Source organism: Mauremys reevesii, linkage group 13 (genome assembly GCF_016161935.1).
Source record: "Mauremys reevesii isolate NIE-2019 linkage group 13, ASM1616193v1, whole genome shotgun sequence".
In the NCBI taxonomy this organism is placed as follows: domain Eukaryota; kingdom Metazoa; phylum Chordata; order Testudines; family Geoemydidae; genus Mauremys; species Mauremys reevesii.
Genome location: NC_052635.1, coordinates 18875684 through 18903097, shown reverse-complemented (window position 1 = coordinate 18903097; position 27414 = coordinate 18875684). Strand labels below are relative to the sequence as shown.

Genomic DNA, 27414 nt, shown 5'->3' with positions numbered 1-27414 from the left:
CCTTCCTTCAGTGAAGGAATTATATTTGCCAGAGTCACTATCCTGAATTTTTAAGTCTTTACAAACTTGTTTAGAAGTCTTAGATCCAAGATTGGTTTCCACACTATCTTTTTTTTGCTACAAGGAAATACTTCAAGTAAAACTCCTTGCCTTTGTGAAGTGGTGGGACTGCCTATATTGCTCTTAATTGAAGGAGAGAGTTCACTTATCTCAATAATAGCTTGGGAGAGGAGACCCTGAAGAGGAAAGAGGGATGGAAGGGGGAAGGGATGTAAAATGGATGATATAAACCGATATTATGACATCTATGACCTGGCTGTCTGTAGTGATTCACCTCCAAGCATGTTGGAAATGGGGAAGGTGATCTCCAAAGAGGGGGAGGAGGGGAAACAGATGTACCTGTAAAACCAGAGGTATGGGAGAATTTGAACCCTCGACTGACCTGTCAAAATTTTGAAGATAATAGGGTGCTCATAGAGGGCACGTAAGCAGCATTCTCTCTCTAGAATTTGTCTTTTCCTGGGAGGTTCAGTGGGACTTAGGAATCCCACGAAATGAGCAGGATGAGATCTCTGGGAAGTCTGTCACCTACCAAATCTTATTTGTAGAGTATCTATGCCCTGAGATCATAAAGTAGCTCTAGAGTCTTTTAGTATGTGGAAGGACTCATCTGTGGTCTCCAAGATTAGCTTACAATCACTGAAGGGATGTTTCTCAACAGTGTTCTGGCCTTCTCTCAGAAACCTGCACATAAATACTGCCACGGAGATGGGCCTGGCAGTGGTGTCTGGAACATCCAAGGATGCTTGAAGAGAGGTTCTGACCAATAATTGGACCTCTGAAATGATGGCCTGGAACTGTTTCCTATGTTCCTGTGGCAGATGTTCAATAAAGGCTGTAAATCTATTACAGTTTGTAAAATTATAAATTGTAAAATGTTGGCCATGATTGCCTGATAGTTCTTGTTCCTAAACAGCAGGGTTGCTGACGAATAGTACTTCTGTCCAAAAAGGTCTGGTCTCTTTTGGTCCTTGTCATATAGAATAGACTTGGAGAAGTTCTGCTTACCCTGCTCAAAAAAAAAAAAAAAAAAAAAAAAAAAAAAAGGGCAGAATACTTAGGGGAAACATAATATTTTTAATCTGCTCATTGATGGAAGGGTAGCAGGTATTTGCCACACAGTCTTCGCTGGATGCAAGAGTACCTTGTTAATGGGTAATGCCACCCTGGAGGATATTGCTGACTGCAGAATGTCCAGAAGATTGTGCTGTGAGACCTCAGAAGAATTAGAAGTGTCGGCTACCCTCTTTATAAGAGCTTGAAATTGCAGAAATCAGCAGCCATGGAAGGTGGTGGAGGCATAACCACCTTGTCTGTAGACTATGATGAAACAGGTGTTTGAAGGGTGGCCTCTTTCTCCACCCTGGCTTCCTGCTCCTCAGATGTCTCCTCCTGTGAGTGGGCTGATTGGTGAGGAGAGGACTGTACGACTCTAGCCTCCTTAGGAGACAGTACCAGTGGTCTGGTGAATTGATGCCGATAAACAGTCCACAGATCACAGTATGGCCATTGGTGTGAGGGCACCCATATGGGAGCGGGGGTGGCATAGGGTTGCTTCTACCACCCTCCTTGTTGAGCAAGAGTATCTTCCCTATGACTGTCAAAGAATGGGTTCCTACACAGGTAAGTTGGAGAACCCTGTACAGAAATACGAGAGACTGACTGGAAGTCTCCATCCTACTCAATATCCTCCAATGGAGAAGCACCCACAGAAAATGGTGAGGTACCAGAGGATGATGGTGATCTGGAGATCAAGGTCTCAGTACCAAGAGATGCTCAGTACTATGAGGAGTAAGGGCTTAGGTACGTTAATCAGACAGGTGCTTAATGTACCTGAATTCTTGTGGTACTAAGTAAAGGATCAGTACCGATGCGGTAACTGAAGAAGGTACTGTCAATTGGGGGTGTAGTAATGCAGGTGCCCATGGTATCTGGTGCCATTTCTTGCTCAGTAGCAAAGGTGCTGAATGCATAGGCACCAATGGTGGGGCTGTGCCAGATGGTGGCAGCCTCGAGTGTTGATGCTTGCCTTCCTTGTCTCTCAGATGGTACCAAGGCCTGTCAGAGCTGTCTCTCTCCTTTGAGCTCTGGCACTTTCAGTCCTACCAGTATTGGAGGAGTCTCTTGCCTCTATGGTACCAAGTTAAGAGGTCAAGGCTTCTGAGATTGTGGATCTTACCAGGGGATCTGGGCCCTTTAGGAGCTGGCTCCATGAGATGAGTCTCCACATTCCTCTTTTTGGAAACCTTCCCTGGAGCCTCCAAAGTCTTCCCTTTCGCAGGAGAAGCCTGCACTGAGGTTGAAGGAGTGCTGGATCTGCCTGGAGAAACAGATGTATGGGGGGGAGAGGTGTGTCTCCTGAGCTGATTCAGAAGCTGGTCAAAGGGTCAACAGTCTCAGTTTAATCTCTCTATTATTTCTTGCCCTGGATGTGAGGGATGGGCAGAAGCTACACTTCTGGGAGACATGGGACTCCCCCAAGCAACAGACACATAAGAGTGGGTGTCACTAACAGGTATAGCCTCTCAGCAGGAGAGGCAGTGTTTATAACCTGGTGATCCAGGCATGCCCTGCCAGGAAAATAAAAGACTCCCTGAGGGGGAGAGAGAGAGAAACAAGACAATCCAATCACCACATAGTGATAACTATATAGTTATCACTAACAACTAACTATACTAACTAATCCTAAACAAAACTACTACAGGAAATTGTAAACACAAGACAGCTGAGGTATGACATGCTAAGGCTCCACCTCAGGCCAAGGCAGTTGAGAAGGAACGGAGGGTGGTTTGCCCGCGCATCCTTATATAGCCTTGTTACGTGGCACAAGGAGGTACTAGATGCATGTGTGGGCTGAATGGTCATTGCTACTGGAAAATCTCCGATCAAGGGCTCAAGAGGCACATGCGCACCTGAAGTGGAGCACCCATAGGGACACTACTCAATGAAGGAGGTTTTAGAAGGAAGAGTGTGCTAAATAGGAGAAGAATGCACTCCCTTCCCTTAAATCAGAAATATTTACTTATTTTGGGGACACATCTTGGAGCATTTTCCTGCTAAATGATGCTTCTCCACAGAATGAAGTTCAAGCCTGTAGCATTTTACAAACATGTTGCTGGATGACTAGGTTGCAGTTTTACAGGTTTCCTTTGGGGTAGCTAACACACTTTTTGCCTTGGATGCTTTCATGATACCATCCAGAAAGGCTAGGTATAATGCACTTAAAGTGAACACATGAGCAGGTGAACAGGCAATGATAACAGGGAAGTTTCTGGGATGTATCTGTAGATCCTAACAACTTGGTGAGTTGCATGTTTGGTTTGATTGCGTCTCTGTGAGGGTCATACAGTTGAACTTTTGGGCCTCAGAAAAGGCCCAGTGAGCGGTTGGTTTCCTTGTGTTTCTAACGACCATGTGTCTGGGGCTATGTGACCTTTGATCAAGTCAGGTGTTTGAAGTCTGAGTGGTTAATCCCTCCATAATAGCAAGGGGGTGGTACTGACCAATGAAAATAATGGAACTTGGGGGGAAAAAAAAACAAAAAAAACCCCACAACAACAACAACACCACACACACCACCTGAGCAGGCTAACAGGATTTCTGAAAGAGTTTGCAGCACAGAGAGAAGAAATTTTTTTCCCCTGGTACATTACCAATACTGACCACCAGCAATGGACCAGTTATTGGGACTTAACAAGGGTTGTGTCATATTCTGTTTCCTGCCTGAAGACAGACTTCTTATGCAGGAAGTACAAGTTGATGGCTGTATAAAAGGAAAAGTTTCATGATCTGAAAGGGTAACTATTGACCTTGAGTGGCATCAGAGAGGTAGAAGAGTTCTTGCATAAACAGATTAAGGCAGCACAGTTAAATGTTCAATTAGAGAATGATATATGGTCTCCCACAGTATTTTTGCCAGCAAGTTAAAGTAGTATGGGCTGGATGAATGGACTATAAGGTGGATAGAAAGCTGGCTAGATCATCGGGCTCAACAGGTAGTTATCAATGGCTTAATGTCTAGTTGCCAGCTGGTATCAAGCAGAGTGCCCCAGGGAGCGGTCCTGAGGCCGGTTTTCTTCAACACCTTCATTAATGATCTGGATGATGGGATGGATTGCACCCCTCAGCAAGTTCGCAGATGACACTAAGCTGGGGGGAGAGGTAGATACGCTGGAGGGTAGGGATAGGGTCCAGAGTGACCTAGACAAACTGGAGGATTGGGCCAAAAGAAATCTGATGAAGTTCAACAAGGTCAAGTGCAGACTCCTGCACTTAGGATGGAAGAATCTCAAGCACGGCTACAGGCTGAGGACTGACTGGCTAAGCATCAGTTCTGCAGAAAAGGACCTAGGGATTACAGTGGACGAGAAGCTGGATATGAGTCAACAGTGTGCCCTTGTTGCCAAGAAGGCTAAACGGCATACTGGGCTGCATTAGTAGGAGCGTCGCCAGCAGATCGAGATCACCAGATTATTCCCCTCTACTTGACACTGGTGAGGCCACATCTGGAGTACTGTGTCCAGTTTTGGGGGCCCCCGCTACAGAAAGGATGTGGACAAATTGGAGAGTGTCCAGCAGAGGGCAACAAAAATGATTAGGGGGCTGGGGCACATGACTTATGAGGAGACGCTGAGGGAACTGGACTTATTTAGTCTGCAAAAGAGAAGAGTGAGGGGGGATTTGATAAACAGCCTTCAACTACCTGAAGGGCAGTTCCAAAGAGGATGGAGCTAGGCTGTTCTCAGTGGTGGCGGATGACAGAACATGGAGCAATGGTCTCAAGTTGCAGTGGGGGAGGTCTAGGTTGGATATTAGGAAAAACTATTTCACTGGGAGGGTGGTGAAACACTGGAATGGATTACCTAGGAAGGTGGTAGAATCTCTATCCTTAGAAGTTTTTAAGGCCCAGCTTGACAAAGCCCTGGCTGGCATGATTTAGTTGGGGTTGGTCCTGCTTTGAGCAGCGGGTTGGACTAGATGACCTCCTGGGGTCTCTTCCAGCTCTAATCTCCTTTGATTCTATGACTTATGGCTCCTCCCCTGGACTAAGAAGAGCCAGCAGAACAAGCACTTACCAAGGATAAGGCCTTTGCCACAACACCACCGCCACCAACACCACAACAAAAAAGGCACCTCACTGACAAGGATAAGTCACACAAGGAAGAGTATTTGAACCTTCATACTTTTGCCTCAACTTTAAAGCACCAATCAAATCAATGGTCAAAATCTAAAGCTGCCAACAGGACAGACACGCATAGCAAAGAAGTTAGTAAACTAATACTATAACATTAACTTTCTAAAGTGAAATTTTTGAAGGATGAACTTCTATGGGGAGTAGAGCAGACATCACTGAGTGTCAACCTGAAGCCACATGTGGTAAGAAGGGTGGCTGGAACAACACTTTGTAACATGCCCTCAGATTGTGGGGCAAGCATGTGCAACCCCAATGGACACTGCTGACCAGAAAATTCCAGACCCTGGAGCATGAAGTAAACATGCACCAGAAGTGGGGATCAACACAGAGAATACTCAAAGCAGTCAAGGATTTTCAGAAAGCACAGTGAATGTGCCTGGTAAAAACAAATGCCCTAGAGAAACAGGGCAATACCAATACAACATACCTTAGAGTAATTATGCTTGGACTCATTCTCCAACTTGTATAATTCTCTGTCCAGATTCCATCCAAATCTCTCTGACAGGGCATCATCTCCATTCTCCCTTATTCTGTTCACTCCATCGTCCATGGCTGAACCTCTGGTTTCCACAACCAGTCTCTGCTCTATAGCAGGGTAGTAGGCCCGAGGTTTCTGGTAACAGTGTTCACTGGTAATATAGGATTCCTCCACAGAAGGAATGGTTGAAGGTTTCTCAACTGTTCCATTGAAAGTTCTATAACTTACGGTCTCTTCTTTGCAGCAGCTTTCTTCAATGTGAATGATGTGTTTCGTATGGATTTTTTCATCCACTGTAAGATGCTTCCAAGGATGACACCAAAGTTTTAAGTCTGGATGCTCTTTATTTCTGTTTACAGATAAAACAAGTAAAAAACACTTTTTAAATTTAAACTTCTTAAAATGACAGAGTTTCTTTATGACCTTATTTTACAAAGAAGTGAAATGAGAACATTCTATTTAAACACATCAGAACTGATGAACTTCCTTACAAGTAAGCTTCCCTAAACATTCTGGGGTGAGATTTCACTTTCCAGTGATCTCTGTTCAGTATCTTTCAAAAGAGTCACTATTTTTAATAATGCTTTCTGCTTAATGCCATGGCATTAGTTATCCTATACCCCACAATATTTAGATGTAACAGGCAGAGTGCAATTTGGAACTACTTCAAATTTGGCATGTTCATATCACCATTTTTTGTGGTGCAAATACTTTTGTTAAATTTCAATTATAAAAATGTGTTAAAATAAATGAGAAAATATTTTCAGTTGTTGCTAAATCCCCTGAATCATCTATGAATTTTCTTTATGGAAGCAGAAATTTGTTTTCATGTTTTTAATTTGATTTTAAGAAAGAAATATTTAAAAACACTAGAACTGAGAAAGTATTTGCTCTAAAACAGGTGATTAGTGTATGCATACAGAGCTGAAACAGTCCTCTATTCATACAAACAAATACAAATTTCATTAGAGTAGTACAAATGATCCTCCAGAGAGTATGGCCAATATTAGATTACAAGACCATAAATAAAAAAAAATAAAAAAAATCCTGACACTCCAACCCCTCCAGCCCCCACCGCCTCACACATATAAAGACAGCAAACACACTCAGTATTTGGTTTTAACAACAATTCTTTCATGTATTAATAGTTGAAGAAAAACTTGTGAAAATGAACTCAAATATAAACTCTGGGATCAGGAAATTTTCCCAGCAGGAAATATATTTCTCGGATGAGTATGCCAGGAATTACTTGTGCATTGTGATTTATTTGACATTAAGTATTCTTTTCTCTATTATTCTAAAAAAAAAGTTCTGATTTTACCATGGAAAGAAATAACCCATTATGTAACAAAAACTGGAAAAATAGTTGATACTTGCTCTTTGATCCTATATACATGTTATTTATATGAAACTTTAATTTACTGTTAAGAAACAAGCTGTAATAAAGGAACAAGAAGCAAGGCACTTCAAATGCAATCTCCTTAAGCCAGTGGTCCCCAACCTTTTTGGCTGGCGGGTGCCAGCCAAAGGACCACTGCAGCGGTGGAGCATCCGCCGAAATGCCGCCGAATTACGGCGGCAACGCCTCTCGATGATGCCGCTTGTGGACAGCAAGTGGCGTCAGCGAGAGGCGTCCCCATTGAAATTCAGGGGCGACGCCTCTTGATGACATCACTTGTCGGCGACAAGCGTCATCGAGAGGCGTCCCTGCCGAAATGCCGCTGAAATTCGGCGGCATTTTGGCGGGTGCTCTCCCAGGGGCCAGGATGCAGGCGCATTAAGATGCCCCCACGGGCACCATGGCGCTTGCGGGCACCTCGTTGGGGACTACTGCCTTAAGCCAAATGAACTCTCAGATCACAGCACTGGAAAGGTCCTTCTGGGTCATTTTCTAGCAACCTGTATAGAAATTGTCCTCCAAACTAAATCCATAAACCTGATAATACATGTCTATATTGGTTCCTCAATGACCCTTCCTTTGCAAATTATTTCATTACTTAAGTAAAGTGTTTGAGCAGTTTCACACCTAGCCAAGCCTATCTTTGTGTACACTAGAACCCCATACTTTTCCCACTAAACTGTTTTCTATAATATTTTTCGTTTTTTAGTTTACTTAAATTTCCATCAGGTTGAATAGTACAGAATAATCCTGCAAGAATTTATTTCAACAGCAGGGCAACTGGGTATACTTATAAATAGTTTAAGGAGGAACCAAGAATTTTAGATAAATATGAATACTAGGTTTCTGTAATTTTCATTGACTTCCTTCACTTATCCATTAGGGGTCAACAGCAAAAAAAGAAAGGAAAGGAAAGGAAAGCAAAGCAAAGTATTTAGCATCTCTGGAATGTCTGAACAGATTATTTCCATAGACTAGAACCAGGCCCAAACTAGAAGAAAATAAAATGACAGCCTGGGCTAACTCCTGAAAGAATATTGGAGGAGAGATCCTGGAGAAGTATTCATCAAATTTGAAATCCAAAGTAACTGAAATCCCCATGTCACTGCATGGTCTATCAAGACTTGTCTTCCAGAATAAAGAGCCAGAGATTAAAAAAAAAAGTCAAACAGCTCTCTGAAGACATGATAAATGGGTAATACCAGGCTAAAGATGTTTGCAACTGAGCTGTCTGCTATATGCATCTTATTGGCAACATGACAATTGCACAACTGAAACATTCCTTTCAAATCCATGCTAGAGTGGCTAAAATTTCCTTTCTACATGTTGTAGGAGACTATTGTTTGTGCCCGTGACAGATATTGCTAACACATGCAGCATCTTCAGAGAATAGTGTTTTAACTTTATGTTAAGCCAGACCTTGAAAGCATGAAAACTTCAAAGAGATGGTTTGAGGTGGTCCAGACAATATGGGCCCAGAGACCTTTGTACCAATACATGTTATATGTATTTGTGTGCTCCTGGCTCACTGTGTGGATTGCTTGGGGGATCTGAGATCACTAAGCGGTGATTTATGCAGAATCCTAATGCTGATTATGGAGACATCCAGAGTTTGAACTCGACCCCCTGGGACTGGTTTTATCCGTTTCAGGAGTCCTGGGAACAAAAAGACTTTTGGCTGCATTTAAAATGGACTCGGGGGCCTGATTTTGAGCCAACTGACAGCAAGTGGTGGTTACCTGCTAAAGAGTCTGAAGGACTGGAACCTGACAGGGATTCCATAAGCAAGATGGGGGAACTCTGTAAGATTAAGTATGTATTTAAATGTTATTGTTTATGATGTTTTCTGTAATGCTTTTGTCTTAAATAAATGTAGTTTACCTGGTGAGGACTGTTTGGTCACCGATGAACCACTGTCACTTGTCCCTGGAGAAAGTGAAATTGCAAGTGCTAAGTAAGCCCTAAGTCAGACCTGCTGGGATAATCACCGTGAAATGCAGGGGGAGCTGAAAGCCTAAAACCCTGCTCTGAGGGAGAGGGAGGCAGCTCCTGGCTCAGTGAGACTTGACAGCTGGAGGCCTGAGACCTAAAGGGAAAACTCCTTGAACAGACCACAAATCTTCTTAAAAGGGCAAATCTCATCAGTAAAGAGTTTTTTCCCCAATAAAAATAAGGATTTCAAAATGTGACAGTGTTCACCTCTAGAAGTGCCTTCAACTACAGGTTTATTCACCAATTTAGGAGGCTTGCATATATATGTCTTTTCCAGTCCAGTTCCGGAAGCACAACTACACCTTCTTAGCCCGGTGCTATAATTTAGCCTTTTTGGTTTGATGTTGCATATAGCAATACATTCCCATTAGTGCAATTACTGTTATGGCTTGTATTTCTATCAGTATTAGACTAAGGGTTTGGCCGGGTCACCAGTGTGGTGGCTAGCTTCACAAGAGAAGCAACAAAAGTCAATCTAGGATGGATTGGCCTATTGCAGACAGGAGGAACATCTGAAAGTGAAGCACCCAAGGAACAAATTAACACTGACCCCAGGCGCCATTCAAGGAACAAACTAACACTGACCAGTGGCACTGTTTACTAACGGCTTCTGAAAGCTGGCTCACACTATACTGATTCTGTCAAAGCCAATACTGATCTTTTCACCCTCTTCCTTCAGGAGTGCTGAAGGACACTCTCCAAATATTTTTTGAAAGGATATGAAGATGTTTTTCTGACCTGTACATCAGTATGAGAAGGTTACTCACCTTGTGCAGTTACTGAGATTCTTCATGATGCATGTCCCTGTGGATGCTCCACTTCGGGTGATTGTGTGCCCCAGCGCCTCAAGTCGGAGAATTTCGACAGCAGTAGCCAGTTAGGCCACACATGCATTGTCTCAGTCTTGCACCTATAGTGGCAGTTAATTACCACTGTGCGACCAACCCCCTCTCGGTTCCTTCTCTACCACAGAGGACCTTAACAGAACTCTGAAGTAGAAGGGAGGAGGGCGGATACTGGAGCACCTGCAGAGGGACACGTTTCAAAGAATCTCAGTTACTACACAAGGTAAGTAACATTCTCTTCTTCGAGGATGTACCTGTGGGTGCTCCACTTCAGGTGACTGTAGAGCAGTGCCTGTCAGTGGAAAGGAGGGGCTTCGAAGTTGGGTCTATGATTGATGATAGGATCATGAGTCCTAGTAAAGTGTCAGATGTTGAATTTCTCTCTACTGTGTATGGCTGAATGAATGTATGGGCTGATGCCCAAGTGGCTGCTTTACATAGGTCTGTAATAGGTACATTATTAAGGAAGGCTACCACTGTAGAGAGCTACCTGCTGGAACGTGTTCTAGCCCCTGGTGGGGGTTGTACTTAGTGTTGGCAGCAGCAGAAATGAATGCACTCTGAAATTCATTTGGAGAGTCTGACGAAGTGGGTATTCACCCACGAAAGCTTATGCTCCAATACATCTGTTAGTCTATAAGGTGTCACAGGACTCTTCGTTGCTTTTTGCTTAGATAGAGCTTCTCCTTTAGATCTCTCTGTAGTTGAGAGAAATAATTTTGGTGCCTTCCTGAATGATTTAGTCCATTTAGTCCCCTCCATTTGTGGGGGGAGGGGGTATCATACTGCCTCTATGGCTGTGTGTAGGGAGCTGGCCATGAGCACTGTGATAAGTAATATCTGCCTTGTTTTCGTTTTTGTGCAGGTGTGTAGATGCCTAAAGACCAAAGAGTTGCTCTAGAGTCTTTCAATGTATGGAGGGACTCGGTCTTAATTACAAATATTTTTGGACCTACAAAGGGAAGATCCGCTACAGTGGATTGCACCTCCCCATTTGGGAATCCAGATAGATGGAGCCAAGAGGCCCATCGCATGACTATGGCGTTTGCAATGGATCTTGCCACTGTGTCTGCTGATTCTAAGGAAGCATGTACAGCTGTTCATGCCAGGAGGTGACCTTCAGAGATGACTGACCTAAATTGTACCTTTTTGTCTTCCAGGATAAAGTCAATAAATTCGTACAGTTTTGAGTAATTTGTATGGGTGTATTTCACCATCAAGGCCTCACACTTGGCTACTCTGAACTGTAATCTCGATGACGAATAGGCCTTATGACCAAACAGATCCAATCTTTTCCACTCTATGATATGGGTTTCTCCTTGAATGGTGTTGCCTGCCTCTACCACCAGTGAGTTTGGCTGGGGTTATGACAATAGAAACTCTAGGGCTTTTGATGGGACGTAATACTTTTTATCTGCCCTTTTACAAGTAGGGTGGATCGTTGCAGTGGTCTGCCAGATGGTGTTGGCAGGCTCCATGAGTACCTTATTTATGGTAAGAACCATTTTGGATGAGGCTGACGTGTGTAATATATGCAACAATTTGTGTTGGGACTCAGCAACCAGAGGGATTTGGAGCATGCGTGTGATTCTTTTAAACAGCTCCTGAAATTGCTTAAAATTGTCTCCTGTTGTAGGTGGCAGAGGCATGATGGTCTCATCTGGAGAGGAGGTGGCGTTAGTTGCAGGATTGGCCTCCTGATCCACAGCCGCCTCTGTTTCCTCAAAAGTCTCTTCAGAGAGCTCATGGGGTTCTGCCTCTGACACTGATGGGGAGCGGCTCTGTTTTTCCCTGGAGGTACTGGGAGGCTTGGAGTAATGTTACCCACTGGTCCCAGTGCAGCCACTGTGGCGGGAATGGCATTGGTGGTGGCACCCCCGGATGTCCATACCACCCCTGGAACAGTGTCCTCGCTGTTCCTGTAAATTATATGGGTGAAGAGTGTTGTGATGAATAAACCTCTCCCTCCTCATCCCCCTAGCTAGAGAAAGGAGGGGCAGATCTGTTTGCTATGAGTGCTGAATGCACAGACGCTATAGCGGTACCGAGAAGAGGTGATTCTGGTGACGCAGCAACTATTAAGTCAGAGAAACTGCTGCATTTCAAGAGATCTTGGTACCATCGACTTGCATCTGCAATTGCTGTGGTGCAGGGTATTGTTGTGATACTGGAAGGTGTTGCAGCACTGGGGGAATTGGTGCTGATGGTGTCTGTACCAAAGGAGGTAAAGTAGGCTTTGTTACCGCTGTCTCTGAGGTATGGGCCAGAAGATGGCACTGTAAGATGAGGCGCTGCATAGTTACTCAGTATTTGTGATTTGCTGCTGCAGTCAGTGCTGTGGTCAAAAGGTCAGTCTTGTCTCTGCCATCCTTCCGAGAGACAGCTCACTTAGAGTCTTTGACTTTAGGGGTATGTAGCAGGGTGAACCTCTGCTCCGGCCCTGAAGGGGTTAAAAACAGCCCTGGGAAGGGTCCGAGGCTTGAGAAGACAGCCTTTAGGCTGGGCTGATTGGGGAAGTGGCTGCAGCTGGGGCCACGCCCCAAACTGAGCCAAGGGCCTTATAAGAAGGCCAGGGAAGCTAGAAGCCAAAGACAGTCTCTCTCTGCCTGAAGAGGAAGAAGGGCCTGGCTGCAGGGGCTATAGGCAAGGTACCTAGGGTGAAGCAGGGCTGGGGAAAGGCTGGGGAGCTCCAGCCTAGAAAGCCCCAGGCTGCGGCCTAGCGAAGGGCCAACTGGTACTGGGGGTTGCAGAGGGCAGCCCAGGGGTAGGCCAAGGCAGCAGGTCCAAACCCCTTTGCCTGTGATGAGTAGGCTGATACTGCAGTCTGCCCCAGAGTGTGGGGCTAGACAATGACTGGCAGTAGCCAATACTGAGGCAAGGTGGGGACAGAGGGTGAGGGTTCCCTAAGGAGGGGAGACCCAGAGAAAGGGGTTACTGCTAGGGGGCAGCACCCCATGTAAAAGGGCACCAGGTCCAGGGAGGGACACGGGGGCCTGAAGACAGGTGGATCACCAGCCTGCAGAGGGCACTCCGAACACTGGACTGAGCTAATTCCCAGAAGCACCAGCAGGAGGCGCCGCAGGGGTGAGTCCGACCCGTTACACGGTACTGCAAGATCCTGTTGACTCATAGGTACATAGCTGTGGCACGGTCAGCACCGATGACCTGGAGAGAGTTGGAGAATGCTTATTTTTTTGAGATTCCCTTTATGGGAGAAGTGGTAGCTTTCTTCTTGGGCCTTTTTTTAAGGAGACAGGCCCCTCCCATGCAGAGATGGTGAGGGAGGTCTGTCAGAAGCCGAGGTAGGTGACTGGGAGGACTTTTGGATCCCGGGTTGGAGGCCAGGCGGAGAGATTTCTCCATAAAAATGAGTTTGAGTTTAAGGTTCCTCACTTTCCTTGCGCAGGTCCTAAGGTTGTGGCAGTAGAAGCACTTCTGGTGTATGTGTGTCTCCCCCAAGCAGCAGACACACTGGGTATGTCCGTCCGAGACTGGCATTGCCTCTCAGCAGGAGAGGTATCATTTAAAGCCCGGAGACTCGGGCATTCTCAGGTGAAATTGTCCCTGAGGGGTGAATGAAAATGTAACGTAAAAATAATGTTGGTGTTAGTATGTGTGTATTTTTTTAAAATAGGGAGGAAAAAAAAAAAAGAGAGAGGAATGAGTTCTAACTAACCATTCTAGCTACTACACTATGCAGCTAATCCAAAATCTAAATCTAAGGTAAGTCGCGTAGAGGCACTGCTGGAGCTCTGACTCGGACCAAGAGCAGTTCAGAGGGAACTGAGGGGTGGTTGGTCACACAGCACTAGTTAATCGCTGCTATAAGCATGAGATGGGAATAGTGCATGTGCTGCCCAACATGGCACTGCTGTCAAAATTCTTTGACTAGAGGTTCGGGGCGCACAATCACCTGAAGACGAGCACCCATAGAGACATCACTCAAAGAAGAGCATCAAGATACTTTTTCTTCAAACCTAGAAATCTCTTGAAGATTCTTTAATGATGCCTTTTATGAGAAAACTGGGAGTTAATTTAGTACAATACCTTACAGCAAGATCAAGATAAGGTAGAAACCAAAAGGAAAAAATTCCATAAGAAAAACACTCTTGTTTTGTTTCATACCTTAATGCCACAAAACAGATATTGTGTTCCATAGCTGAAGAATCTAAAGATCTAAAACTCTCATGTCCCCTTTTTGTACAACACTGGGAAGAAAGGTCCTAAAGAGCCGGAGATATTTAAGTTTCACCTCCTTCCTACTAAGTAGAAAAGTATTCCACAGAGGTGCTTAAGGAATCCCATGATGAATGGATACATAATATTTCCATGATGCATGACCCTGTATCTTTTTTTTTGCAATCCACTATTCAAACACTTAAAGGTATTGCAATTATCACATTGCAGACACCGCAGATTTAAAACTTCTCCTTTCACCTCACAGAGGCCGAAGACACCAAGAGCTTTGCTTTCCAAATGGCTGCTGCTATGTGACTGACTGATCAGTGAACAGAGAAACATTTAGGAAATCACACCCTAAAACTGATGGATTTGAGGTTAGGATAATTCATTTTGTTTTCATCCCCAGAACATTAAGGAAACTGAAAAAACATTGCTCAACTCATAAAAATGCAGAAAAAAGTTGGTTATTGACTTTACATATCTACTAATACATATATGTATGATGGAACATTTTGTAATTTTTCTGGTTGCATTGATAACCACAAAATAAAGCTCAAATAGATTATAAAGTGGTGGGCAAGCCACTGAAAGGCTGCTGAGATATTAATGTTCTCATTCCACTATATATAATAGAGCAACAATGGAGATGGGCAAAAAAATAATATTCCCAATAGCAAAACTATGGTTTAGTAATATTGAGACAGAAGAGATAGATGTGTCAAGAATATCGACATAAGTATTATATACCTATCATCCATATTCTGCTTTTTTCTGTATTCTCTATAAACATTCTAGAAGAGTTTTCTTCTATACTTTGCTTGCTTGCTATCTCTTTCTCCACACTTCTGTTTGAGTAGATCTATAACCCCAAACCAATTTTTTAATTTTTTTTAAAAATATTTTATAAATTTGTTTCACTGCACCAAGGAGTTGCAGCTAATTTTTGTTCTTTCAATTCACAACTCATCATATCAAACTACATGCCTATATATCTATGGAACAGTATATAAAATCAAAATAAATCTGCATTATCAGTTATTTTTCTACTCTTTGAAATCTGTTTCACATCTAGTACATGCCAGCTAAGACTTCAAAACACTGCTTACTGTAAAATGCTCATCTTCAGCTGCAGTCCATGCAGTACTTCTATCACTTTCTGCACGTCCCCAAGAAGTTGATGAGTGGCTACAATCTTCTTGGCATTCTGGTGGGAATAATTTTCTTCCAGAAATGCTAAACCATGCATGTGACCATTACTTAACCACTCCTTCTCATACCAGTATTTTAAGCTGGATCTCTGACCTAAAGCAACAGTAATGAGTAGATTAAAATAATCATTAAGGTAACTTTGGTTTGTGAACATTACAGGTAATAGTTGTCATTAACTTGATATCGACTAATATAAACCTTGCACCACCTTATTAATAGTAACTCTTCTTAACAATAGCACTACTAAAAGTCTATTTGACATGGGACACTCCACTGCCCCAAAGACAGAAGGAACATATGAAGTGGGAAGAACATATGACACCTTGCTCCAGGTCAGGGAATTCTACCTAAGTGTAAAGCAGCAGTATTCAGTGAGGACTTCCATGCCAGACAGTTGCAACTGACTGACATCTTCATATTTTTGATGTATTCTTATCAACAGAATACTGCACATTCCAGTAACTAAATCTTCAGGCATAAAGACACTATGTAATTCAGTGCAAATGATTTTAAAGAGTGTGGACAAACAAATACACCACAGGGCTGTGAACTTCCCCATCACCAATAGTTTCTTTGATCCCTAATTAGTCACATTTTATAAGTAGAATGCATGTACCAAGATGCAGTCATTGAAATTTACAATTTTGACCAAAACCTTATGCAAATATACGACTATCTATCCCTTGCTGAGGTGGTTGGGGTATCACAGAAACAGCGGAAATGCGACTGAGTTATCACATTATAAAATAGATGTGATAAACACAATAGTAATAAATCACTAGGGTAGGCTGGGGCATCCACAGTTTGTGGAAAGAGTCAGTTCGGACATACCCAGTCCAAGCTATCACGGTCCACAGGGCAGGGGAGGAGACGTACAATTGTGTACCATCACCATGGTGATATGATCATCCAATGTTTAGAGATGACCTCACCCAGAGACCTTCTCTATGCAAACACTAAACAACGTGGTAAACAGGACACTGCAGTGTTGATGTAGCTGCGTTGGCCCCAGGGTATTTGAGACACAAGGTGGGTGAAGTAATATCTATGTAGCTTAAAAGCTTCTCTTTCACCAACAGAAATTGATCCAATAAAAGATATTACCTCATGGTAAATAGGACAGACTTTTAAGGGATCCAAATCCCTAGGCAATGACAGACATTGTCTAGCAACATTGTGAGGTCTTGTAGATATGACCAGAACCACTGCAAAGTAGTTCCAGGCACACCAGCAACATCCCTTAGTAAATAAAGCAACATGTGGTCAGTGATAGGAAAAACTGCCAAATACAACAAAAAAATCGATGTCAATTCACCCTAATTTAAAAATCTACAGATCATTTAGGACCCTGACTGGCAGTCTCAACTCCCCAAGGCCTGGTCTTGGGAGGGAGGATGTGGGGCGGTGTCGATCCAAGATACGCAACTTCAGCTATGAGGATAGGGTAGCTGAAGTTGACGTATCTTAGTTCGACTTACCTTGCATCCTCACGGCGCGAGGTCAATTGCCGCGGCTCCCCCGTCAACTTTGCTTCCGCCTCTCACTGAGCTGAAGTTCAGCAGTCAACGGGAGAGCAATCGGGGATCGATTTATCGCATCTACACTACACGCAATAAATCGATCTCTGATAGATTGATCACTACCTGCCAATCTGGCAGGTAGTGTAGACGTACCCTAAGACAGACTGAATCTGGACTGAAATCTATCCAGGATGTTACTGATTTAGGTGGACTTGGAGCCAAAAGGCCATTACCCTTCTGGTTTACTGTCCCCAAAGAAGAAAGGTCAGACAGGGAGACTACTGGGAAGGACTCCTGTGACTTGAAGAGGGGTGAACCTCCATAGTAAGTGGTGGATGCCAGTCAGCTAAGTGATGACTTGATAATATCTCTTCAATAACAGCAACACAATGGCAGCAAACAACTTTCTAAGTAGCCAGAGTGGGCATAGATCAGAGTATAAAACATACAAACCCTTGAAGGTATCGGGGACAGTGCAGAAGACAGTCTGTCAGTTACCCCAAGTTCCAACAATTAAGAGAACTGGAGAGACAAGCCCCAAACTTCTCAATCTTCTCCAAAAAAATTCAGCAAACTTGTTAAGAGTGATTATTTGAAGGAATTACTAAATCATAGATTGTAAGTCCAGAAGGGACCACTGTGATCATAACACAGGTCATAGGACTTCCCTGAATTAATTCCTGTATGAACTAGAGCATATCTTTTATTATAATATTTCAAGAATGGATTTAAAAAATAAAATAAAAAAGATATGGAGTGATGCAATCTGAATAATTTAGATTGTGCACGACAGGAATTTATTTTGATGGCTTCTTACTGTATCTATGTTCTAACACAAAATTAAAAAAGTGGATCACAAATGCATTTCAGAGATGAAGGGAGGGGAAAGGAGAGATAGTTATGGCTGTTAGGAAACAGCCTCCTGCTGGCTAATTTCATGAGGTAGGACTGGCATCAGCCTTAAAGGAGTCTACAGGACTGCTGTTGATGAGCCTGCCACAGCCATCAAAACAGGCATATTTAAAATAAAAGTGGTGATTTGTAACAACAGTCAGGCACAGATTCCATTACACTGATACATGCTCAGAGGCCTGTGTGGGAAAATGCCACTGTCATAAACATTACATATCAAAAGTGATACAATATTAAATTACTCCATTTTCATTCTATTTACCATCTTTAACATTACTTAGTTCAATATTACATCAATTAATTGCTTTGGTTAACTAAGTTCAAACTACAGCATTACCTAAAGCTTCCTAGCACTTAGTGTACAACAATTTACCATTAGTTTTAAACAAATTAAAAACTCTCAGGAGAGCTCAAAAATAAAACAGACTGAAAAATTAGACAACTTGATCTGTATTTTCCAGTCAGATAGTACACCCCAACTTAAATCTGTGTTAACAGCAAAATGTATGTTCTATGAAGAGTATCTTTACAATTATACACATTTAATTCCAACGCCTGTTATGGTTTCACATAACACATCTGAACAATGTTGACTAAACAATAACAAATGAAAGCAAATTAAATTCACTTTTTAAAAAATCCAATCATCTAAAAAGGACAGACAAATTAACAGGGCAGAAATTAGTGGTATAAGAAAAAAAACAATACATATATACTTTGTAATAGATATAAAAAGCTAACAAAATTACTACATGTATTAGAAGGGTCTGTAACCTTAGAAATCTTTGTACCTGGAGGATCTTGGCAAATATAGCAGGTATATTTCTCAGGTACATTATCTTCCAGTAAACCCATACAGACTCCATGCTGCCAGCACAGACACTCTTCACACTGTTTGAAGTTAAGAATTGCACATCAACAAATGAAACCTCAATACAATTACCTCAATTAGTAAGATTAATATGTGTATGTATGTAGTGTCTGTGTAACAAAAAAGCCAATAAACTTAAGAGAAATATAGGCCTAGAAAATGACACCTGGATCCAGCCTTATTTTAAGAACAGCAATTCAATTAAAAGATTGGAACTACAATGAAATTTCCATCTTCCCCCCTCATTTTTCATAAAAATCACAACCATTTTAGAGTGACATTAGAGATCATAAAAAATAGCAAACTGATACCCCTTGAGACCAAAATCCTGTAGTAGATGAGCACATAGACCAAGCATTGATGCAGCCGTATCTGTCCCAGGATATTAAAGAGACAAGGTGGGTGAGATATCGTCTTTCATTGGACCAGCTTATTTTGATGAAAGAGAGAAGCTTTCCCAGACCCGAAGAGCTCTGTGTAGCTTGAAAGCTTGTCTCTCTCACCAACTAAAGGTGGTCCAATAAAAGATATTACCTCATCCACATAGAGCAAGGGTAGCCACAGAACAAGTTCAATCTTCCCCTACCAAGATACCTACAAAACTCCAGAAGTGAGAGAATAGCTGAGTCACCTTCATTCAATCATTATTCAGAGCATCACAATCCAGGTACAATATCGAATGTGAAGCTACCTTAAAGGCAGAGACACGTAAGCCTGGTCTAAACTTGAAAGTTAACAGTATTAAACTATATCAGTATTAAAGAGGTACAACTTTCTAGTGTAGATAAGGCTGTAGCTTTTTAGCTGCCCCAAGCACGGCAGGCAGGCTGCCTTTGGCGGCTTGCCTGCGGGAGCTCCCTGGTCCCACGGCTTCGGTGTACCCGCTTCCAAATTGCCGCCCAATCCGCGGGACCAGCGGACCTCCCGCAGGCAAGCCGCCAAAGGCAGCCTGACTGCCGCCCTCGCAGGGACCGGCAGGGCGCTCCCTGTGGCTTGCCGCCCCAGGCATGCACTTGGAGTACTGGTGCCTGGAGCCACCGCTGGACAAGGGGGGAGGAGGAGGAGAACAACAGGACTGAAAAAAATACAAATTAATTATGTATACAAAGGAGGTGAGGTGTGAATTTCCCCATGCTGGTATGTGGAGCCGCTCTGTATCTTCCAAAATTAAAACAAACCAACAAATAAACAAACTAAACCAAAACAAAAAAAACACACCACCAACAAAAAATTCATGACTTAAACCCAGAAAAGAATATGCACACTTGTTCTATTTGGGTAAAGGGGTAAAAAGTGAGGTGGTAAAGTTTGCAGATGATACTAAACTGCTCAAGATAGTTAAGACCAAAGCAGGTGGTCTCACAAAGATCTCACAAAACTAAGTGACTGGGCAACAAAATGGCAAATGAAATTTAATGTGGATAAATGTAATACACACTGGAAAAAATAACCCCAACTATACATACAATATGATGGGGACTAATTTAGCTACAACAAATCAGGAAAAAAGATCTTGGAGTCATCATGGATGACGTCCACGCAGTGTGCAGAGGCAGTCAAAAAGCAAACAGGATGTTAGGAATCATTAAAAAGGGGATAGAGAATAAGACTGAGAATATCTTATTGCCCTTATATAAATCGATGGTACTCTCACATCTTGAATACTGCATACAGCTCAAAAAAGATATACTGGCAATAGAAAAGGTTCAGAAAAGGGCAACTAAAATGATTAGGGGTTTGGAGAGGGTCCCATATGAGGAGAGATTAAAGAGGCTAGGACTTTTCACTTGGAAAAGAGGAGACTCAGGGGGGATATGATAGAGGTATATAAAATTATGAGTGATGTGGAGAAAGTAGATAAGGAAAAGTTATTTACTTATTCCCATAATACAAGAACTAGGGGTCACCAAATGAAATTAATAGGCAGCAGGTTTAAAACAAATAAAAGCAAGTTCTTCTTCACACAGCACACAGTCAATTTGTGGAACTCCTTACCTGACGAGGTTGTGAAGGCTAGGACTATAGCAGCGTTTAAAAGAGAACTGGATAAATTCATGGAGGTTAAGTCCATTAATGGCTATTAGCCACGATGGGTAAGGAATGGTGTCCCTAGACTCTGTTTGTCAGAGGGTGGAGATGGATGGCAGGAGAGAGATCACTTGATCATTAACTGTTACGTTCACTCCCTCTGGGACACCTAGCATTGGCCACTGTCGGTAGACAGGATACTGGGCTAGATGAACCTTTGGTCTGACCCAGTACGGCTGTTCTTATGTTATGTTCTTATGTTGGGGCTAATTGTTGTCCAGACCTTACTGTGAGGATGTAGACCCCAGGAGAAAGTCTCATTCCCCTCCAATAAAAGCATGATCAGTGTAAAAACTGAATTGCTGCCTATATAGCTCTAATAGCAAAACCCCATGGCCCTCCAGAGTTAAGCAGAGGCCAGGATGAAGCCCCAGTGACAATCTGACACAGGTCCATATTTAAATAGATTTTGTTTCAGTTCTAGTACTATTAATTTAGTAATTCTTGCTATACAAATTTACTGTTTAAATGCAAAAAACATGTATGTACCTTTCTGTAACTATTGTATTCAGACACAAATGGTTATGAATTTTATACTATATATTAAACTGTACATGGTCTAGTTGAAACCGTAACATTTTGCACTTCCTGTTACTGGGCCCAATCCTGCTCCAACTGAAATCAGTGGGAGGTTTACTGTCAGCTTCAAAGGGAGCTGCACCAGACCCTTTGTTATTTAACTGTGCCCATATTAGGATTGCATACAATTTTTGTATGTAATCTTTTTGTAAAGAAAAATGAAGATATTCTCCATGCTTAATGGCACTGAACTTCTTAGAGATGAACAGAGTGGGGAAGAGAAGGATAAGAGGAGATATGATTACACTCTTTAAATATATCAGAGGGATAAATACCAGGGAAGGAGAGGAATTATTTCAGCTCAGTGCTAATGTGGACACGAGGACAAACGGATATAAATTGTCAGTCAGGAAATTCAGGCTTGAAATTAGACAAAGGTTTCTAACCATCAGGGGAGTGCAATACTGGAACAGCCTACCGAGGGAAACAGTGGGGGCGAAGGACCTCCATGACTTTAAGATTAAGCTAGATAAGTTTATGGAGGAGATGGTATGATAGGATAACGGGCTTAGTCAATAGGTCAATTAAGTGCCACACTGGTAAATAGTACAATGGGTCAATGGTATGATATAACCTTTTCCAGAGGGTTTGGCTGGAGAGTCTTGCCCGCATGCTCGGGGTTCAGCTGACCGCCATATTTGGGGTCGGGAAGGAATTTTCCTCCAGGGAAGATTGGCAATGGCCCTGGAGGTTTTTCGCCTTCCTCTGAAGCATGGGGCAGGGGTCGCTTGCTAAGGAGTGGGTGGATCGGCTTATGTGGCCTGCATCTTGCAGGAGGTCAGACTAGATGATCATAATGGTCCCTTCTGATCTTGAATTCTATGATTCTATGATTCTAAGAGAATATTACTTACTTGTAATTCTGCCTTTTTGTAGATAAGAGCTCACAAGGCTCCCACTCACAAGTCTTGCACCCCCATGCATAAACTGCCCTAGCTCTTATGTTTTTGATGCCTCAAGACACCTGTGGGTTGGTACAAGGGCTCCCTGGAATGTGTATGCTCCAACAACAAGCACTTCAGAGGTCCCAGAAAATTCTAGCCAGTTTCTTTCAGATAAGTAAGAAAAGGCAGCATTCTGTCTCACTCTAATTGGCATTTAAAGTGCCCACATTTAAAAAAAAAAGTCAGCAATTCCTCCAGGAATGGGCAAATCTCCAAATGACTGCTTTGAGGGCAGGTACAGGAGACACCTCAAATCTGAGCTTCCAAATTCTGGGGTAAGGTAGAGGTCTGAATGAGAATCCTCTGAGGGGATATCTTCAACAATGCAGATTTACAATTAAGTAGTTTTTTCTTCTTTAAGTTTACAACTGCACAGGATTTTCATTCTTCAAGAGTAAGTGGCTTGGGCGATGACACAAATAAAAATAATTAGAACACTCCAAGAAGCAGTGTCAAAAAGAGGCTGGTACCCAATAAAGAAGAGAGACTCCTCCACCTGCCCCATAGGATAATGAAAAACATATACCAAAGGATGCACCCTTCTAAAACAGAAACTTTCAAAAGCTGGCCGACTCAAATAGGAGATGTCTTAGTATGTGAATCCAGAGATGGAGAAATAAAAACCTATATGTATTCTTCTGTTATACAATTCCCCAGATAAGACAACCATAGAGTGTCTAGACAATTACTTAATCAACTAAGTTGTGACACTGTATGGTTTTATAAAAATATGCTAATAAGTAAATATAATGTAACTGGAATACGCTTCATGCAAAAGGTCTCTTGTAAGGTATCATTACAAAGCTCATAATCTACTGAGTGTGATCATCCTATTTGTATAAATGTACCACTCTTGTATCTGAAACTAGAAATATGAAATACAACTCTGAGGGCCTATTGTAATTATGCAAAGTGTGGGCCATTAATGGTGGTTTGGAATCTTGATGACTCTCATTAACCAGGGCAATTGACTGAATGGCTCTGTTTGCAGGCAGGCCTCCCTGTGAGTCAGGCTGGGAGGAATGAAGGCTTGAAGTCTTGCAGTGACATGTGATCATGTTACCTGAACTGGAATCCATCTTTAACCTGGTGCTTTTCCACTGAGAAGGAGGGGGTGGGAACCCAGAGAGGAACAAAAGGATTCCCACTTTATGCAAAAATATATATAAAGGGGTGGAACAAAACAAAGGGGAAGAGAAGCCATCATTAAAAAATCCCCTAGCTACCACCTGAGCTGGAACAAGAGCTGTACCAGGGAAAAGAATTGTGCCCAGGCCTGGAAGGTGTCCAGTCTGAGAAAGGGGAAAAAAAAAAAAAAAATAAAAAAAAACACCTTACTGAAACATCTCTAAAGGTGAGATTATCTGTATTCAGTTTACAGAAACATAAATTTGCGCATTTCATTTTATTTTGCTTGGTGACTTTGTTCTGTCTGTTACTACTTGAAACCACTTAAATCCTACTTTCTGTATTTAATAAAATCACTTTTTACTTATTAATTAACTCAGAGTATGTATTAATACCTGGGGGGAGCAAACAGTTGTGCATCTCTCTCTATCAGTGTTACAGAGGGTGAACAATTTATGAATTTACCCTGTATAAGCTTTATACAGGGTAAAACGGATTTATTTGGGTTTAGACCCCATTGGGAGTTGGGCAACTGAGTGCTAAAAATAAGCACACTTCCGTGAGCTGTTTTCACAACCTGCAGCTGTGGGGCAAGTAATTCAGACCCTGGGTCTTTGCTGAAGCAGACGAAAGTGTCTGGCTCAGCAAAACAGGGTGCTGAAGTCCTGAGCTGGCAAAAAAAAAAAAAAACAGGAGCAGAGGTCGTCTTGGCACGTCCGTTGGCAGCTCCGAGTGGGGTTTCTGTGATCCAACCTGTCACAGTAAGTGTTTCTAACAAACTAAGATTTGATGTCCTAGCCAATTTTAATGGCAATGTAGGCAATGCAGCTAAGAAAATAACCCAACGCCACCTAGCTGTCACAACCACCATGGACTTCTCCAAATTGCAGCAATTCCCATAACAAAGCCAGCCACCCACCAGACCCCTTTGGGCATGTCTCTGAAGTACAGACAACGTCCCTCTCCTGGACAGAAAGCCACCTCCTCATGACAGCCAGCCAGAGCAATCCACGGTCACTATTTTTGTGAACCAACAACATTAGTTCAACCCTAAAAGCTCTTGGTCCCCCCGCCCCCCCCCCAAAGCCAAAAACAAACAAAACCCCACAACCTTCCAGAAGATCCCTGTAATAGAAAGACATCCAAAATGAAGGAGTAAGACACTGAGCTACCACCATATGTTGCCCTTTGTGTTTTGCAATAATAGAACATACCACAGAAATCCACCCCTTGCCAGAAAATTGTACTCCAGCATCTAAGTTTTAATTTCTAATCAAGTTATACTTCTAGCCCTCACATCTATGAATAGGAGAGCGGTGTAACTGAAGAAATAATATTTTCCTGAGTCTGCAGACAGCCTGAAATAGCATAGAGAGATGTGAACTTCCCCAATTCATCTCTATAGGGCATCTTAAGTCTGACATCTAAGCCTGATAATTGCAAACATTACTATTTTACTCCTGATCATTTTAGGACAACTCCAATGCTAATTAATGTATATCTCACTCCCAACAAATTCCTGCATGTTCTCAAGTACTAACTGTGCCTATGCAGCTGCTATAACACCAGCTTCCCACCCCCTAATAACTACTACCATAGAGTAACATGTTATCAATACAAAAATCTGCCGCAAATCAAAGACTGAAAATATGGTAACAAAAGAATTTATCATTAAAATATAAATACATGCTACCGTACTGATTGCATTATTTAATTTCATATTACATTTGTAAAAACAGAAAGATAACTCAAGAGCTATAATTTTAAAAGTATGTCTATATAGTCCAATTCATGGGAGATGCAGCCTTGGCACTGCTGAGCTTCAGGAACGTTTTAGAAAACAGCCCTTACTGAGACTGCACGAGTACCCTCTAGTGGTGCCTAATTTTTACAGCAGAGATAAAAAATAATGGTAACAATTTATAATCAACAATAGGGTAATATGATGAGATGGCAGACAAATGCACTTTGGCGGAATACAAGGAGAGACTGAAAAACTAACTACAGTAAGAAGTCTAAGTTGGATAATATGAAAACAGATTGCAGAGAATCTGCTACTCATGGTGAAACCTCTTCTATTTCTGAGAAAAATATTTAACAAGTAGTTTCCTAGACTGTAATAGGATTTTCCCCATTTTCACAGTACAAGTTAGGTCAGTCAGCATCCTGTGATCCAAGATGTGAGGATGCAGCATGCAAAAGCCTTTTTGAGTCAAGATGTCTGATATCACTGGTAGGAGATATGCATAAAAGTAGTGGCTGGCCCAAGCTAAGGCAATTAGTATGACCTAGGACTCACAAGGAAGCAGCAGCAGCAAAATGTAGTAAACTTACCTACCAAAAATAACCCAAGAACCAAATTTTAACAGCTCTAGGCCACAGTGCTGAAAGTCTGTCTGATCTCTCCCCATTCTCCCCCCTCCCCCATGACCCCCCAACCATGTGCACATTAGTGGTGTGAAAGATATTGGCCAAAGGGTCACTCATCCTCAAAGAATCCAGGCAACCCAAAAGGTAAATAAAACCTCTAGTTTTTATCATGTCTTAACTTATATCCACTCTCAATGCTCTTGGGGCTCAAGGAAAACAGAAGTCCCCAAACCCTTAAGTCACGAACAAACAAAAGCAATCTCTGATCCCTCCCTGCTCCCTGAGGTTAATGTAAGCAAAAGATCTCAAATCCCTTTGCCTCAGGATTAAAAACAAACAGTCTCTAATTGTAAAGACACGAGAAATTCACAACCTAGGGGTATTTAAAGGCAGGCAGCCAGTTTCCTTCAAAGCTTCCAACAGACAGCACCTGATTTCTTACTTTCTCCTCCTATGTCCCAGACTGGTTTCCTGCAAGGTTAATGAGACTCAGCTACTTTTAAATCCTGCTCATTAATCCTTATGTCCCACTACATACAATGTCATATCCCAGCTTCTTAAGGACTCCTAATCCACGCCCCAGGCAAGACCTATCCCAGAGAGAAAGCTTTTGGCATATCAGGGTGAGGTGTATTTCTTTTCTGCCACTTTGGGAGAACTCGGGGAGAAAAGTCTGAAGTGTCTTCCACACTTTCTTCAGCAATTCATCTGAAATAGGATGCAAGGGCAAAGAAAGGGCTTCCAGTCAAGTTACCAGTCAACTTTGAGGACAGAAACTGATTCAAACCCAACTGTTTTAGCCAGCTGCTTTAAACATTTGAGGGAACAGAGGGATACTGGATCCTCTGGAACACAGTAACTGTCTTTCTGTTCCTCTGTTGCAGAGATGTATCCAGCCTCTGAAGAATTCTCCCCAGCAAATACGTATCCCCACTCAACCTGTTGCATTGATGAGGGTAATGCAAGATTTGTCACTGCTCTGCAAGTAATGTCAGCTGAACCAAGATATTCCATACAAGGTTATTCCAGACTGTTAGACCAGCCTGCTTTGCACAGATGAATCCTACTTCTAGGGCACATATATTGATGCTGGAATAAACAGTGGTCCCATACCACCAAGTGCTCTAACAGACTTTGGTGTTGGGTGCTGAATATGGTGCCATTATGACACTATATGACTAACCTGAAACACGTGAGTATTTCTGCCAACAGGCACTGCTTCAGTCAAGTTTCTCCAAATGTTGCGCCCTACTTGGATTGGGGTAGCTGGAGCCTTTGGTTTGAGAACTTGAAGTCAAAGGTGATGAACCAAAGGAAAGCTGTTTCTCTCTCTGAGCTTCCTGAACTGCATTTTTCATTAGATGAGTTGGCGCTTAGCCACTGACTTGGTATATGAATGCACCAAGGGTATTAAATCATCACTACTTTGGAGACCTCTGCTTCAAATTGGTTCAGATTGCTTTGATACAGCTAGTAAAACACATCTGCTAGGTCTGGGTCAACAGAAATGGCAACAGGCCAGAATTATGGGCATCTGATGGTGGCCTCCAGGACTGATTCCAGATGATCCTTTTAAAGCATATACAACCCATATGCCTAGTCACATTCATGCCAAGTTCCTCTCCCAGGTGCAGAGCACACCA

At 42.5% G+C, this 27414-nt stretch overlaps 1 protein-coding gene across 11 annotated transcripts in view; it reads right to left on the bottom strand.

Moving 5' to 3' along the window:
• The window catches only part of PHF20 (PHD finger protein 20), a 167206-nt gene that overhangs the window by 11604 nt on the left and 128188 nt on the right, over positions 1-27414 (bottom strand). For all 11 annotated transcript variants that reach the window (XR_005587655.1, XM_039497710.1, XM_039497709.1 and 8 more), the window contains 3 exons: positions 18583-18682; positions 15257-15452; positions 5682-6081 (listed from right to left, as the gene is read on the bottom strand). Coding sequence is in view for 10 of the 11 variants with exons in the window: in XM_039497710.1 (XP_039353644.1) it covers positions 5682-6081; positions 15257-15452; positions 18583-18682 (696 nt within the window). In the remaining variant the exon portion in view is untranslated. The remainder of the gene's footprint in view (positions 1-5681; positions 6082-15256; positions 15453-18582; positions 18683-27414) is intronic.